This window comes from Bacillus rossius, chromosome 1 (genome assembly GCF_032445375.1).
Source record: "Bacillus rossius redtenbacheri isolate Brsri chromosome 1, Brsri_v3, whole genome shotgun sequence".
In the NCBI taxonomy this organism is placed as follows: Eukaryota; Metazoa; Arthropoda; class Insecta; order Phasmatodea; family Bacillidae; genus Bacillus; species Bacillus rossius.
The window spans coordinates 221,721,724-221,740,323 of NC_086330.1; the positions used below are offsets into that span (position 1 = coordinate 221,721,724).

At 40.5% G+C, this 18,600-nt stretch overlaps 1 protein-coding gene across 3 annotated transcripts in view; it reads left to right on the forward strand.

Annotated features, from left to right (window-relative positions):
- Positions 1–18,600, forward strand: part of LOC134527313 (unconventional myosin-IXAa) — a 651,966-nt gene that overhangs the window by 504,114 nt on the left and 129,252 nt on the right. For all 3 annotated transcript variants that reach the window (XM_063359870.1, XM_063359869.1, XM_063359871.1), the window contains exon 15: positions 2,014–2,224. In XM_063359870.1, the coding sequence (XP_063215940.1) occupies positions 2,014–2,224 (211 nt within the window). The remainder of the gene's footprint in view (positions 1–2,013; positions 2,225–18,600) is intronic.

Below are 18,600 nucleotides of genomic sequence, written 5' to 3' on the forward strand. Positions count from 1 at the left end.
TTTGAAATTCCTAAAATTATCGAAATTTAGGGCTTTTTCCCAGAGGGGGGCGGGGGATTCGACGACCCTGAATGGCTCGAAAACACAAAATCGAAAGAGAAAGATTTTTAAAAAATTTTAAACTTTCGAAATTTTGGGGCTTTAACCACCTGGGGGGGGGGGGACCCCGAATGGCTCGGAAACACTCCAAATCGAAAGAGATATAAAGGAATATAAGAATGTAGGCATTTACTGTAATCCTATCTACCATAATAACAATATTGACAAATAGAAAAACTTATTACCTACCTATGAATAATGATTTTTTTCTGCAATTTAAATTGTAATATACAAAAACGGAATTGAAAATTGAAACAAATATGGCGACATTACAAACTGTCAAGATCTTTATATTTTTCTTACTCTTTACTTAGTTCCTTACAATAGAAAAACGTAACGTAATGGCTTGAAAGCTATTGCTCGGCAGGCATAGAGGAATGACTTTAACAGTTTGTATATCTATGACACACATTACATAAAATTAAGATATATTTTTTTTAACTTGTTGAAAGATTATTTTTTAGACAAAAGATAGCCTATGTCCATCCCCAGGATATAATCTATCTCCTTGCCAAATTTCATTACGATCCGTTCAGCCGTTCAGCCGGGAAAAGGTAACAAACAAACAAACAGACATACAGACAGACAGACAGACAGACAGACAGACAGTGTTACTTTCGCATTTATAATATTAGTATTGATTTTGTATATAACTCATTTAATTCTCGTCTGGCAAATGTCTCGATGGCCCAGAGGTCCGATCTGTCATTGTTCGAATCACCTTGCATCCATTTAACTTTGTATAAAAAAATAATTTAATATGTCGATATGGACAATAACCATATTGGTAGGTAATAAAACATCGACCTTACATGCATGAGACAGACTTATGCTGGTGCTCTGTAGGAACAAACAGCAGAAACAATGATAGCGGTATCGTAGATGGCAACCTCCAGCAGAACTGAAAATAAAAACAAGATGGTGGGTGTGACATCATTTAAGTTGGCGGCATCTAAGAAACTAAAACAAGATGGTGAACATGACATCAGAATCGGAAAAAAATGGCTTGTGAGGTCATATCCAAAATGGCAGATGACACAATTAAAAATTGCAGATGTGGTGTCAGCATTCAATATAGTGGACATTACCCAAGTTCGTAATGTTAACGTGACGAAATGTGCAACGTTCGTGAATGGGTCGCTCTATTTCAAAATGGTGGAATTCCATATGGCGGAATCCAAGATGGTAGACGTAACGTCATTCAAGATGGCCACCGGGGTTAATGTCAAGATCATCCAAGATTGTTGCCATGACATCAATATCCAATATGGTGGTTGGCACATCAGCACCTTAAAACCTGAAGCCTGTTCCCGGATCGGCTATTCTGCAATACTCACCTCCATAAGTGCTTCAATTTGATTATCTGTTTAATATCATAATTTGTATGTGCGTTATGTTTACGTATGTGATTGAAGAGACGATACAATGTTATTGTTTGTTTGATTAAAAATATACTTTTCTAAAGTACAATTACGATTAATCCTAAATATTGAAAAGTTAACACTTTAAAGTATGAAGGGTTCATAATATAAATTAATTATTAGTTGTACATCCGACCACGAATGCAATGTGTCCATTAGCCCAGCCCAGTGGTGCACTCACCATGTGATCCTCGCGACAGCCCCGTGGCCCGGCCATGTGCGACCTGCTCGCTGTCGTGACAGCGATGAAGACGAAGACAGACATTGATCCTAGGTGTGTTCCCCCTTTTCAACCATTCCGGCACGCACCTAGGGTCGACGATTCTGCGGTCATTCCCTCGACTGCATGGCGGTGGTTAGGCATGGGGCTCCGAGCATTGCGCATAGAGCTTCGTTACAGACATTTGTTTGTAGAGCTTCTACACTTGTGTGTGGGTTCGGTCTGGCAACTGAGGTGAATGTTGGCAGTTGGCAGCACCGTGTTTGTTTACAGGGTACCCACACCGGATGCGATTCAAAGCATTTAACGTGCGCTATCGGCTGCTGGCGCCGTTCCGCAAGCTGCGGCGTGCGGACGACAAGGCGACGGAGGACTGCTTGCTGATCCTGCAGAGCCTGCAGCTCGCCCTGGAAGCGAGGCCCAAGCTGCAGGCGTGCGCCGTCAGCACGAGCTGGGCGCTGGGCAAGCGCCACATCTTCCTCAGGTCAGCAGCCGGCTCGCTGTTACAGTTACACGTATTAGGCCTTCACATAAATTCCAGCACTATATATACATATGTGTGTGTGTGAATGTTTTTAGAATTGTTTCTACTTACGAATTTTGAAATTCATTTTTTTGCTTCTATAACTATACAATAAATTTCACATGAACATTCATATGTTACGTTCTTGAATAATCTTTGTTATAATGAAATCAATTTGGTTGAGTGGACAAATAAAAAGTGAAGTATATTGTAAGGAACACTGTAGCTTTATTTGCAGTTTCCTCACAGGCTAGAGTATTTACACTTCACATCGTCTCCCCTCGTAAAGGGACAACTAACCTCAGAGAGCACTTGCATAGGATAATTGCTAGAAAAGCTCGTAAAAGTTAAAACAGAATAGGGATTCCTTTAACAGTAAATATCTGATTGTACTCAAAATAATATTTATAGCTAAATTAATTTCCAATTTAAGGGAGTCTACTGCTGCTTACTGCTACTCTTGTTGGTGTATGCTTACTGCTGGCGCCAGTTTCATTAATAGTATTCGTTGATTTATAAATATACCCTTTTGTTGTGTGTGTGTGTTGTCGGGACGATATACACAGGCTGTCACTATTTTTCAAAAAAAAAAAATATATATATATATATATATACATGTGTCAATGGTACTGTTATGCTCTTGTACTGTGACCCTTAGAAACATGTATAAAATGTTATTTATCATAAAACACACACTCTTGGACACAGGTAGCTAGGTAACATATATCAACACATAGGGATAGAATTCAGGTTTTTATTATTAAGAATAAAATGGCTATTCATCAGGGACAACTAACATATGTGTAAAGATAGAATCAATATTAATATAATTAGATAAAAATCACAGAAAAACAATCCTAACGATACTGTACATGACTCGTGGATATGCGCTTATGTAAATTAAACATCAGGATTATACGTAGCACACATGAATCGTTCACAAAAGTTCGTTAGTGTAAGTTCAGAAAATCAATCTAATAATGTTTTTACGGACGCATTCTTACATAAAAGAAAGATGTTTGAAATCTTAGCACAATTTATTAGTTAGTATGATTACTTGTAACGTTTATATTTGGGTCGTATTTGCCTTGGCTTAACTCAGTTTATATGGTAGAGACACGATACTAGTAGCTCCCGTTTCACCTCTGGGTATCACAAAATAAAATAATAATTTAAATCTTGGAAATAACAATTCATGACGTAGTTCATGATAATTGACAACTTTTACGTGAAAACTAATCAGTTTGTAGTCAAATCGGAGTGATTTACGACGAAATTATTTACAGCTGGGTATGTCTATGGGTGATACGAAATGCAAGATCTTTACTTACAGATTTTCACTCCTAATAACATATCCGTCAGTATATGCCCTTATAATCTTACACATTATTTATTTATACGTCGTTTAAACTCATCCTGAGTGTAGGATGGCATAATTTAGCTAGCTATCTTTCAAATTTAAGATATGCCTCGCGCCTTTGCGTCGGCATCAGACGCCTTCATACAACCATTCTTTCTTATTAATTAAGACGTTCTAGACGCCTCACCTTTAAAACACGGCCTCTCATTGGCCGAAACCAAAATCGGTTATCGTAATTTACAATATAAATACCGTAAATAACACTTATTAATACAATTGAAAACACAGAAATGCGGTAAATTTAAAACGAAAATGTCCAACAATGAAAATTTCTTAAAGTAATACCCCGAATAAAATCATCGTTCATTCGTTAAGTTCATTAGTCCTTATAGGGGTATACTCAATTGACTGTCCATATAAGTCCATTTCAGGTCATAGAGCATAGCTCTCGTAGATATACATAATTAATAAAAATATATTTAAATAACTTTTGCGGGCGAACAATATACAAATTAAATAATACAATTTCATAATAATAATAACAATCAAAATAATAAGTTTTATTAATAATAATATCATTAAAATAAATCATTACTTTCTGTGCATTCTGAAAATAGTAACAGCACAGAATGGCCGCCCTTGTCAATCATATTGAACTGCAATCGTTGACCTGTTCAAAACAGTACAATTTGATTGGCAGTTTACCGTCTCTCTCGCACTATGTACAACGAATATCCTTGTCGCCTAGCGGCGCGCGCACCACACATAAAAAAAAACTTGGAGCGACCGAGTTTCTACTTCTCCTCCTTTTTTATTTATTTTTTTCTATCGTCCTTTCGACCGTTACACCAGACAATACGCGCAATTTTAATCACTTTGCATCGGGTCGTCGCCGCTAGCAGACCTGCGCTGAAATGGTCCACGGGTTTTCCCGCGCAAAATCTTCTCTGCTGGACCTGCTGCAGCTCTCCGACGGCGTCTACTCCCTTGAGCCGCTCCTGTTGAGAGGGACGTGGGAGGACATACTTACTGTAAGTAGCAATCTCATATGGCTGTAACGGGTGTATGTACATGTGAGTCAACAATATGACGTTCTCCAGGACACGTCACGGCAGTGGATCAACGTCCACCCGCGGTGCAAACGACATCGACGGCGGCGGCTGAGGAGGCATCGGGACAGCGCCCGACCTCAAAGCGGCCAACACCAACACCTGCTCCACACCTCACGTCGGCGGGATTGGTGTGTGGCGGCTAGCAGTACCGGACTCCACGGCTCCTGGTTCCGCGGCGAACATCTGTAGCGGCGGACTGCGGCTGCAGCTGCCTCCCTAACTCACGAACACGTGAGAGGCGGCGTCGGGACGTCTGCGGTGCTGCTCGTGTCGGCGGAACCGCCACTTCTCACAAGGACGCACTCGACTCCCGTCACTGATAGGTACACAGCCGTTGCGAACCGTATTGTGTACATTTTAACTAACAAGTGTCCCGGTCATTAAACAGTCTTAAAACTCTTCACTCATGTGTGAATCGTGCACTTGTAACGCACGAATGTCGGCAGGCTAAGACATCTTCTGTACTTAACGTAGCCTATCCACAAGCCAGTTCAGTATAAACTAACTCTATTAAAACAAATAGTAACTAATAGGATCAAATAACATCAGATATTAAATAATAAGTATAGTAACTTAGGCTAACCATTCAATAACTTTCAAAGTGAAATTGTTACATCTTAACAATAGATATCATTAGCTAGATAACATTCAAGCATAACTTTAACTAAACTGATTTTCATGTTAATGAAAGGGTTTGTTTACATCATTGTTAGGCATCCTTATGCCTTCAGGTTGTACCTGTTTTATTCTATGTACAATTTCATTATGCATCTCGAGCATTTCCATAAGCATCATTTCCCGATATTTCATAACTTCATAATATCAACAATTGATAAAATTAATAATTCTCACTAATATCTCATATCAAATACATAACATCATATTTACAATATCACTTCAAGGAACATTTCATATATTATATCATTAAAAGCATTTGTTTATGTTAGCAAACAAATCAACAATAGTCTTGATTTCGTTTAAGTACACACATCATGTGTAACTTGTGCTTGGAAAGGGAACGCACAGTGTTTCCTTCTCTTTTATCTCTCTTTTATCGCAGCTTATCGCTCGGCGAAGGTGGCCTCTCTTTCATTTCTTTTATTTTACTCGAGTGTCTGGTGAACTTTTATTTCTACCATTTCTCGCAAGGTAGTTTTTTTTTTCTGTAATCAGCTGGGTTCTCAGATAACGTAAACAGCTGTTTGGAAAGTGCATAGCAATTTCCCTCTCATCTCAACCATTAGTTTCATTTTCAGGCATCCGATGCGGGCTTCGCAGGATCCTGACTGTGTATTCATATCATTCAGAAATTTCTCTGATAGGAATTGTTTCTTGTTAAAATCACTTGAGATTCATGATCTCGATGCAAAGGATAATTCTATCCTGACAAAGCTAAGTGAAACAAAAAAGAATACTTTCATGATAGCTTGCAAATTTTTTTTTTCTTTTCTGGCTGGCTCAATTTTGCAGTAACTTAGTACTTGTTTATAATACGGCCTGCTGACATTTACTGCAACAGTGTACTAAGTCCGCGACATAGTTGTTAGACATTGAGTTTTTCAGGTCTTCGTTTGACATCATATTCCCCTACTCGACGATTACAAACATAAACAAACACTCAAGTGCCACGTTGAATGAAATTAAAGTCTTTTGTATCGTTTTTTTTCACAATAAATAACACAGTCGTTCGTATATATCTTGTTATCATTTCATAAATATCATTATTTAAAATAACCAAATCAAGTTAATTTAAAGAAATAGCTTACTAATACTGAGTGGATTTGTATGTGAAAGGAATGCATACTTTTCTACTCTGCATTCAGGGCAGAATGCAACCCTATGAGATCGTTTGCAAAGCCCTACTTCAGTCATAGAATTCGTGTAAAACAAAAGTAGTAAATTTGCAAAAAAAAAAAATATCTTCTTTTCCAGCAGTGTTTAATCAAAAAAAAATATATAAATCTCGGCGCTTATTCATAACTTCAGTGAAGTGTTGTGCTTCGGAAAATTGGATTTACCACATCAGTAATTCAAGGTAACATTATTATTATTATGCTAGTAGTTGCAAAGTGTTCATGTGCTTCTTAGATGCTTTGTAGAACAGTGCTCACCCATGTTTACACAGCTAGGCCATACTTCTCTCACACAAGTTAGTCGACAACACACAAGCTTGACATTTCTTTTTGCTAGTTAGTATGATAGTAGCTACAGATAGGCGCATCTCATTACATGGATTCAGGTATTACTGTTAGTGAACTTATACTCACACGAAGAATAACGCAGACCAACTGACAAACAATATTATACACATAATACACTATTAAATTCGAAGATTCATTACATCTGTGTGGGTGGCATTTCGCTTCACCTCACTACAGGCAATAATAAGCGGGAATTGCACTTCCGCATCGACGCGACGATTTTGTACCAAGCGGGTATCACACTTCCGCTACACATTAGGTACCTGTCAGTGGTTGCAATACGCCTCACATGGCATATCAAATTACACAGTAACCATTTAATACCTTTCACATTCATACTGGTCAGGTCCTGGCTCTGACCTGGACATTCCGATTGCGCTCAGCTGTTATAGTACCTATACTCGTACTATACAGGTGTCTCACTAGCTTGTGTCGAACTTGTTCACTGGGACACAGGTTTCTTGTAGGCTCTCAACTGCGAAATATTATACCGGCCTACTGGTTGGCCTGTAGATGGGTCTTCCAGAGCATAACATTTCTCTTGAACTATGTCAGTTATGACATATGGTCCGTCGAAAAGCAAAAATAATTTCCTGGTGACATTTTCCCATGCCTTGCTGACAGGAGATGTCTTCTTGAGCACAAGGTCGCCGATGGTAAATTTAGACAAATTGGATGCTGGTTTCCTTCTTCGTACATCAGCTTCTGCTGTGAGCTTCATTCCTACGAATGCTTCCACTTCTCCTGTGGGTAGTCTTGTCCTTTCGGGCTCCTTGTCACAATGGGGTATAAATTCAGGGTTGATCGCCGCCGATCTATCCAGGCTCAAAACTTCGCTAGGGGTGATTCCGATTGAGCTATGCACAGTATGATTAATAATGCACTCTACATAAGGCAATTTATCTCGCCATGACTGTAGCGAGTGGTGACACAATGTTCGTAGCAATCCGCCTATAGACTTCATGAGTCTTTCCACCGGATTACTCTGTGGATGTCTCACGCTTATAGTAGTCGGTGTTATACCTAGTTTTCGTACACCTTTCTGCCACAGGTCGATAGTGAACTGCGTACCTCGGTCAGACAACACAACTTTCGGCGTACCGATTTCGTCCACAAATGATTTCAATTTATTCAACACTGCTTTTGCAGTTGGGTTGACAATAGCATACAATTTGGTGAATTTACTAAATACATCCTGCATTACAAATACATGTCTGACTCCTCCCTTCGATTGTGGTAAGGGTCCAAACAAGTCGACCGACACTAATTCCAGTGGCGTTGTCGGCAGGATGGGCTGTAGCACACCATGCAGGTGCTCTCCTGGGGGCTTCACCTTTTGACACAGATCACAACCACTTGTGACCTTGATTACACATCTGGACATGTTAGGCCAGTACAACTGCCTCTTTAGTGCTTCTGTCACCTTCTTGCTTCCCACATGTCCGAGATCTGTGTGGGTCTCCCAGGTGATTGGTTGTCGCAGATCAGCTGGTATCACTGGTTTCCAGTGATCTTCATACAATCCTGTTTTCCCAGACTTGGCGAACAGGGTGTTGTCGTTGGACAAACAGAAGTGTTGATGTATCCTGTGGTCATCTGGCTGCTTCTTGAGCTGGCCAGTGATCTTCTTGCAGTATTCGTCTGCCTTCTGTTTTTCATTCAGATTGCTCAAAATTTCTCTTAGCTTGGTGCCGGGTTGGAAAATCTTAGCAGATATAGGAGCAATTAAAAATTCCTTCGGATGAACTGAAGTTGAAGTTGCATTCTCCTGTAGCTCATGGATTCGACTGAGGTAGTCTGCTGCTGTATTATTCGATCCTTTGATGTGCTGTATCCTGATGTCATACTCTTGTAGTAAGAGAAACCATCTGGTTAACCGGCTGCCAAATAACTTTCCGGCCTTTAAGCAAGTTAATGCTTGGTGGTCAGTGATCAACACAATAGTTTCTCCCAGTAGCAAATCTCTATATTTTTGCAGAGCCCACACTATTGCAAGAGGTTCTCGCTCCGTCACAGTATAGTTCCTTTCAGCTTGGTTTAGCGTACGACTAGTCAGGGCCACAGTCTTCTCCACTCCTCCATCTTCCTGGGCTAGCTTGCATCCCAAAGCGGTGTCTGATGCATCTGTGTACATGAGGAATTCCTTTCCTTGCGTGGGATGATATACAACATGTTCAGTTAGGAACAGGTTCTTCAAATTGGTGAAAGCTTGTTCCTGTTCTGCGCTCCAAATCCATACTTGACCTTTCTTGAGTAAGGTAAACAAAGGAACTGCACACTGGGCTACTCTATTCGAATAAATTCTGTAGAATCCAATGATACCAAGGAAAGCTCTCAGCTGTTTTACATTCCTGGGAGTTGGAAAATCTTGAATACATTTAAATTTTTCTGGTGATGTCTTTATGCCTTCTGGTGTTAGTATGTGGCCTTGGAAAGGCAGTTCCTCCCTGCAGAATACTGATTTTCGGATTTTTACTGTCATGCCTGCCTCATGCAGTTTTTGTAGCACTGTGGCAACATGTTGGATGTGTTCTTCGAAGCTAGATGATGTGACTAGGATGTCGTCAACATAGGCCCTAGCGAATCCTTGGCATTCGTGTCCCAATGTTGCATCTAGGCATCTTGTAAAATCTGCCACTGCATTGCACAGTCCGAACGGCATGACTGTGAACACGTACTGTTGGTTTCGAAATAGGAATGAGGTGTATTGGCAGGAATTTGGTTCCAGTGGTATTTGCTAATACCCGGACGACAGGTCCATCGTAGTGAGGTATCTCACCCCTTGGTAAAGCCTTAAAATCTCAGATGTTTGCACCGGGCTCTCTCTGTACTTCACAGTTATTTTGTTTAGTTCTCTGGCATCCAGACATAGTCGAACGGTGCCATCACGCTTGGCTACACATACAATCGGGTTGGCGTAGGGACTCGCTTCCCTCCTCACTACCTTCCAGTTGATCATCAGTTGCAGGTAGGCTGTTGCTTCCTGTATGTACTTCACTGGGATGGGGTAGGATTTTCGACGATATGGTGCATCTTCATCCACTCGAATTCTGGCTTGGTAAAACTTGTTACGACCTGGCTTGTCAGTGAACACCTGTTGAAAACTCTTCAATACTTGGAACAGCTGTTGCAGCTGGTTGGGTGTCACAATTGCTGCACCTTGCAGCGACTGTCGAATGTCCTCCAATGAGGCTTGTAGCTGCTCGCTGGTCTGATTGCTGTAGATTCTCATGTGCATGGGTTCATCACATAGAATTCCCACAAAATTGTTCCTTACGTGCCACTTGCCATTAAGGGATATAGGTTTGTCATTATCACTTGAGTGAATGACACATAACTTAAAGTCAATCACAACGCCAAATTGAGATAGGAAATCTGTTCCTATTATAAGAGGTTTCGCTAGGCCTTTCACTACTAAGGCAAACATCTCCTTAGGCTGGCCTAGGCCTCTTACTGATGTCAACACCTGCCTGTTGACAACAGGGCTTGCTCTGGATGTCACCCCAATGATTTTAAGTGCTGGCACTGGCAGCTTGGGTAAGTTCACTCCTTGCTGCTCGAGGTACTTTACCAAATCTTCACTGATGCGAGTGACCTCAGCGCCACTATCTATCAAGGCAGTTACTTCATGGTCACAAATCTTTAGTGTCACTTGAGGACAAATGGCATACACTTGAGATATGGATTCTTCCTCATTTTCATGATACAAAAATTCTCTCTCGCTATCTCTTAACATTACTGTGCATAGAAACGTGTAGTAGCTGACACAACTGTACACTGGAGTTGTGTTATCCACCCCTGAGCCTGGATAGGGGTTTTCCATTCGGGGCGATCGCACGGAAACCCTTTCTAGTTTAACGTGCCCGTGTTGGCACGTCCACCTGGAGCTGGTGAACTGGCTCCTTCTTGACGATTCCACTGTCGGTTCCCTGCTGCTTCAGACACAGCAGCTTTGAATTCTGCTGCCAACTGATTTGCTGGTCCCTGGTTGTAGTACGTCGTCTGCTGAGATATAGACGGTGCAGCAAATGGTGGTGGGAATGTTGTCATCTGTGTGTTCCGATTGTACGAGAGGTGGCTGTTCTGGGCATGGCCGCCACTCGTCTCGTGAGTCCTGGGGGCATAGTGGTATGGCGGGCGGTAGTCCTCAGGTTTGCCGTTGTAGCGGGGCTCGTCGGTACGGCGGTACTTCTTGCAGTACTCCAGCTCGTCTTCTGACGATGCTCTCCGGCGGCGGTCTGCTGACTCCCTGGGTGGCCGTGACTCTGGCGAGAATGATCTTTGCTTGTTGTCAGTCCCCCTGCCTCCGGCAGTGGTTTGCTTCGTCCTCGCTGTGGTAATTCCTGGAGTTGGACCACCACATCTTCCTCTTTTAATAGGGGGTCTTCCTGTAGCCTGTCTGGTATTGATCATTCCGGCTAGGTTCTCCTCCTCTTGGCTGCTAGTTCATCGTGTTCACCGCTGCCTGTCTGAGCTCCTTGGGTTTTCCCTCGCGATTCTGCCAGTAGTTGTGGATGGGCTATTGTCGGTGGGGCTGTGGTACCCTCTCACTCTCCTCCTTGGTATTGGGTGCTCTGTCCATCTTCTCCAGTTTATCATAATTGAGAAGGCGCTCGCGGAACTCTGTCCCATCACGGTACGGCAGGCCTGACAACTGCTTCTGATACTTGAGTGGAAGCTGCGTGAGGATGGCCGCGATGAATTCATCATCCGTCATGGGCTGATCCAAGTAGTGTGTCTTCTCAAACATTGCTGATAGATGCGCTTCCAAGGACGCACACTTCCTTGCGTCAAACTTCTCCATGTGAAGCTGTGCACGGAGGTGACTCTGTATTCGGATGTTCCAATACTGGTTGTAGAACAGGGACTAGAACTGGGCGTAACTATGCGTCGATGCACTCAGTATCTCCCACCAGTAAAATGCCGCTCCTTTCAGGGCGCTGTTGAGACACTTCAGTATCTCTGTATCTCTCAAATAAAAGGTTGAGGTGTACTCCTCAAATCTTTTCAGAAAACGGATGGGGTTCTCTGTAGCTCTGCCAGCAAACGTGGGCATAGCTTCTGCCCAATGCTTAGCTGGATGGTGCATGAGCATTGCCGTGTCAATGTTGGATGGGCTCACTACAGGGGTTTCTCTGGGCAGATCCATTTGAATGGTAGAATGATTGTGGATGGGTAGCAGTGTAATTGTGTACATCTCACTGGGGTACGGTTGCCTGCCTACTGGGGTGGTCGGTACAGTTGACACAGGGGCTGTGTGTGACGGTACAGGAGCTTGGCGGTCAGCTGACTCACTCCTGGGACTGGGGTGTACACTAAGTTGCTCGATTCTATCTCTTAGTGTGGCAGTAGCCATCTTCATGTCCTCTAGTCTATGTTCGAGATGCTGGAGATGTCCTCGCACCTCGTCCCTGGTGCTAGCTTGTCCCTGGTGTTCATTCGAGATCATGTTTCTTATGGATGTTACATGAGTCTCCAGACTGTCCACGCGACTACTGTTCTGTGATACCTGCTCAGATATCTGCTGGACCTGTTCGTGTTGCTGGGCCAGCCTAACCTCAATGCTGTGTTCCAGGCTCTTTAATCCTGAGTTGGTCTGATCCCTCAGCGCTCCCAACTCATTTGTAACCCGCCCCATTTGAGTATTGTTCTGTTCAAGTTTCGCATTTAGTTGAGTATTATTCTGTTCTAATTTCACATTTAGGGATGCATTATGCTGCTCCATTTGCCTATTATTCTGCCGTAATAACTGCATGAGTGCTTCCAGTGTCACAGGTGATGTAGCAGTATTATCTGGCAATGGTGTGATGTTATGGACAGTGGCCTCCCTTTCCTCCTGCTCCCCGGTTGCTGGTGACATGGGCCGCCCTAACCTCTCTGTCATGGTAGTAGAGTGATCATCAGGCCCCTCCACACAATTGTTCCCTGGTGAACCCCCTGCTGATGATACAGTCGCCGTGTCACTTCCTGAATTCCCTGTGTTATCGCAGTCTTCGCACACACAGACACGCCTACTCCTGAGCGAGTATGTGGGGTGGTTGTGTGCTATGTTATTATAATGGATTAGATACACTATGCAGGACCAAATGAAAACTTGAAATATGGTGTGACAACTCAGTTTCAACACACTCGGGCCCCACGTTTATGTGCCACTCTCTCTACTGCTGCTTACTGCTTCTCTTGTTGGTGTATGCTTACTGCTGGCGCCAGTACCATTAATAGTACTCGTTGATTTATAAATATACCCTTTTGTTGTGTGTGTGTGTTGTCGGGACAATATACACTGGCTGTCACTATTTTTCAAAAAAAAAATATATATATATATACATGTGTCAATGGTACTGTTATGCTCTTGTACTGTGACCCTTAGAAACATGTATAAAATGTTATTTATCATAAAACACACACTCTTGGACACAGGTAGCTAGGTAACATATATCAACACATAGGGATAGAATTCAGGTTTTTATTATTAAGAATAAAATGGCTATTCATCAGGGACAACTAACATATGTGTAGAGATAGAATCAATATTAATATAATTAGATAAAAATCACAGAAAAACAATCCTAACGATACTGTACATGACTCGTGGATATGCGCTTATGTAAATTAAACATCAGGATTATACGTAGCACACATGAATCGTTCACAAAAGTTCGTTAGTGTAAGTTCAGAAAATCAATCTAATAATGTTTTTACGGACGCATTCTTACATAAAAGAAAGATGTTTGAAATCTTAGCACAATTTATTAGTTATTATGATTACTTGTAACGTTTATATTTGGGTCGTATTTGCCTTGGCTTAACTCAGTTTATATGGTAGAGACACGAAACTAGTACTCCCGTTTCACCTCTGGGTATCACAAAATAAAATAATAATTTAAATCTTGGAAATAACAATTCATGACGTAGTTCATGATAATTGACAACTTTTACGTGAAAACTAATCAGTTTGTAGTCAAATCGGAGTGATTTACGACGAAATTACATACAGCTGGGTATGTCTATGGGTGATACGAAATGCAAGATCTTTACTTACAGATTTTCACTCCTAATAACATATCCGTCAGTATATGCCCTTATAATCTTACACATTATTTATTTATACGTCGTTTAAACTCATCCTGAGTGTCGGATGGCATAATTTAGCTAGCTATCTTTCAAATTTAAGATATGCCTCGCGCCTTTGCGTCGGCATCAGACTCCTTCATACAACCATTCTTTCTTATTGATTAAGACGTTCTAGACGCCTCACCTTTAAAACGCGGCCTCTCATTGGCCGAAACCAAAATCGGTTATCGTAATTTACAATATAAATACCGTAAATAACACTTATTAATACAATTGAAAACACAGAAATGCGGTAAATTTAAAACGAAAATGTCCAACAATGAAAATTTCTTAAAGTAATACCACGAATAAAATCATCGTTCATTCGTTAAGTTCATTAGTCCTTAGAGGGGTATACTCAATTGACTGTCCATATAAGTCCATTTCAGGTCATAGAGCATAGCTCTCGTAGATATACATAATTAATAAAAATATATTTAAATAACTTTTGCGGGCGAACAATATACAAATTAAATAATACAATTTCATAATAATAATAACAATCAAAATAATAAGTTTTATAAATAATATGATCATTAAAATAAATCATTACTTTCTGTGCATTCTGAAAATAGTAACAGCACAGGAGCTTCTATAAAATCATTTCAAATTTTAATCCTGGCCAAAACTGTATCTTTCAGTAACAAACAACATTACCGGGCATAAAAGGTAGCCTGAAAACATACCTAATAATAACAATTTTTTACAAACACGTTACATAATTCATTTAAAAACATTTTAAAACATCCTTTATCGAAGAGGCACCACAGATGCGGCAAATGCCCATTTATTATTTATTTGACACTAGCGACCCGCCCCGGCTTCGCACGGGTGCAAACTATCTATACTGTGTCTGTTTGTTCGAGCGTCACGCAAAAACTACTGAACCGATTTCGATGAAACATTTTGTGTTTAAAAGCTTATGATTAGACTTAAAAATGTTGTATATATTTTATCTCTCTAGAATACTAGAGTAGCTTGAAAGAAATGAAAGAGTAGGTTATGTTGAAACAAACATGGCATCAAAGAAATTCAAAATGTTAGGATCTATGAAGGCGAAAGGGTAGATATCTTTTTAACACTGTTTTATTAGCTTCACTTGTAACTATGTAATCAAATCTTGATAGTCGATTTAAACCTTACTCTAATTGTCGTATAAGTAGTATAGTTTGGGGGCTCCGGAAACTGGAGTCAGAGTGTGGAGCCGGAGCCGAGCCACATCTTTGATTGTGACGTCCCGGTGGCCATCTTGGATGTGCGTAACGGGAAATGTCGTAACGGGACACAACATAACGGGACAAGTAGATCATGGTGGCCATCTTGGGTCCACCATATTTAAATTGAGCGCCCCACTCATGATGAAATTTACGTCTCTGTCGCCATATTGATTTTTTTCTGTTCCACTGGAGACCGCCATCTTAGATACCGTCAACTTTGTTTCAGCTGTTTGTTCCTAGATAGCGCCAGCATCGCTCTTGACTTTTTTCTGTTCCACTGAAGGCCGCCAATCTTAAATACCGTCGACTTTGTTTCTGCTGTTTGTTCCTAGATAGCGCCAGCATCGCTCTTGACTTTTTTCTGTTCCACTGGAGGCCGCCATCTTGGATACCGTCGACTTTGTTTCTGTTCTTTGTTCCTAGATAGCACCAGCGGCACTCTTGATTTTTTTCTGTTCCACTGGAGGCCGCCATCTTGGATACCGTCGAATATGTTTCTGCTGTTTGTTCCTAGAGAGCGCCAACGTTGCTCTGTCGCATCACATAAGGTCGATGTTCCATTACCTACCAGAGCTATTATGGACTTTATCGACATATTAGTTTTAATTTTTTTATGCAAAATACATTGGAAGCGCTGTGATTCGAACCAGCGCAGCTCTGATCTCTAGGTTGGAAAACATACGCCTTTAACCGCTCGGCTTTCGAGACATTTACCAGACTGAGAATTAAATAAGGTATATAAAAAAAACATGCATATCGGGACTTGAATTTTTTTTTAAATTTTAAGTAATAATAGCACTTCCTGTTCGAAACAGAACCACCATCTTGTAATAAATCGTAATTGTTGCAATTATCGTTATGCCCACAATCATTAAAATCCACAATTGTAATGTTAGAATATCGGGAAAAATATTAAAAATCATTACAAAATTAAATAATCGAATAGAATAATAAAAATCTTAAAAACCACTGTTGCAGTTATCGTTACGGTAGCCATCTTGGATTATATAAATGTTGCATATTTCGTTACACCCGCCATCTTGATTGAGTACTATGCCATCATTACACTTTATGTTACGACCGTCATATTGGATCCTATTAATGTTGCAATTACCGTTGTGGTCGCCATCTTTAAATTTAGACGCCATATTGGAAATCCGTAATTTTTATGTTAGAAAATCAGGAAAAATTCCAAAATTCATCAAAAAATTAACTTAATAGAATTATGATTGATTATATCGATTTCCGTCCTTGGTTCGAAACCAGTGAGGATAAAAAAACAAAAAAAAATCAGATCCTTCCTCCACAGAAACCACCTACAGATTGACTTAAAACCAATATCAAGGTATATATCGTCAGCTGGTATTACATCATGTCCACCATCTTGTCTTCATCCGCTGGAGACCAACATCTTGTTTTCGTCTGCTAGAGTGTGCTGATACCATGTTAGTATAATTTTCTGGTCACCATACCACTGTCCTCAATTGTTGGCATTGAAATTTGACCTTGGCATTGTACTTTGACCTTGACCTTGAACTTTGACCTTGACCTTGATATTGGACTTTTATCTTGAACTTTGACTTTGATCTTGAAATTTGAACTTGAATTGAAATTTGACTTTGACCTTTACGTTTATCATGAATCAGTCATTTTATGTTCAGTACATGCTACCAGGAGCTACCGCCTGCTAGTGGTCATTACCACCATCATGTTATCGTCTGCTGGAGGATACCATCTTGTATGTGTACTCGTATTACCATCATGTTAGTTTTATTCTAACCTGCTACAGTGCAGTAATCATTTATTACTACTGAGGTGCCTGCCATCTTGAAATTTGGCCACCATCTTGAAACCATGTAATTATTTAGTTAAAATGTGTAAAAAATTCCAAAAGTCTCCGAAAAAATCAATTATTAATTTACAAATTAAATTGATGGATTCCTGTCCACGGTTCGATTCTTGACCAGTGGCAGTTGTAACTAAATATTAATCATATTTAATATTTTGTTTTCCATTGCCGATCCATTTACTCTACGAAAAACAACTCAAGACAATATACCTGACATTCTAAATAAATACAGTACCTATATGCATTACATGAAAGTCTCATTTTTCAATAAACTGAATAACCTATAAGCCGTTCATGTACAAAGTCACACATACAGGTCAATTGTCTTCAGACTACAAGACCGGATCATGTCAATATCAGACATATAGACCATGAACTCAGTACACACAGGAAAACGGAACGTACACACAGTAAACACTGGAAACAGAACGTACACACAGGAAACGGAACGTACACACAGGAAACGGAACGTACACACAGTACACACAGGAAAAAGAACGTACACATGAAACGGAACGTACACACAGTACACACATGAAACGGAACGTACACACAGTACACACAGGAAACGGAACGTAAACACAGAAAACGGAACATACACACAGTACACACAGGAAACGGAACGAACACACAGGAAACGGAACGTAAACACAGAAAATGGAACGTACACACAGTACACACAGGAAACGGAACGAACACACAGGAAACGGAATGATCACACATACAGTAGCGGAAACACAGGCTTAGTTGGAAATCAAATTACAAGAAATAAAAACATTAAATTTTTACTTTCAGTATTTAATTTATTTCTCTACATTACACAAATAAAAGTAAAAGAAGCCATTATTGAATGTAGCCAGCTTTCCTCAGTTGTTTGAGTATGAAGGATATTTCTTTGATGCACAAATAGTTTCCTGCACAAAGCGAGCCATGTAGAAGTCTTAGCCGGTCAACCAATATGTTTGGATCTTTGCATGATGTGTAATCAATCTCTTCTACCACCATCTTACTTGCATGTTTATTATACATACTTTTAATATCACAATCGCCCAGTGATCATAATAAGCATTATCAGATTTATTTATTATAACACATCGTTTCCATCGTTTCGTTCTCAGGACACCGCCACATTCTAGGATCTTGTCAGCTTTAGGTGCTTCATCACAGTCTATGCCTTTGTCAACAGCCTCAGAGTCACTGTAACAATCACTGTAGAAGACATTCTCTTCACCCAGATTACCGTATGAATTGAATTTCGATGATGTCGAAGTGTCTTCATCGTCTTCTTGCTTTCTTTTTAGGAGTCCATCATTTTTACAAAGACTGGAGGATCTACTGAATATAGGCTTGAATGTATTCTCACTTTTCACGGTGTTGATACTTCCATTAGTTTCAGCCTTCCCGAAGCCATCAGCATCCTTCAATTTATGTTCTTCGTCACGGTCGGGTGAGCTAATACCATCTCGCTCAGGACAAGGAAAATTA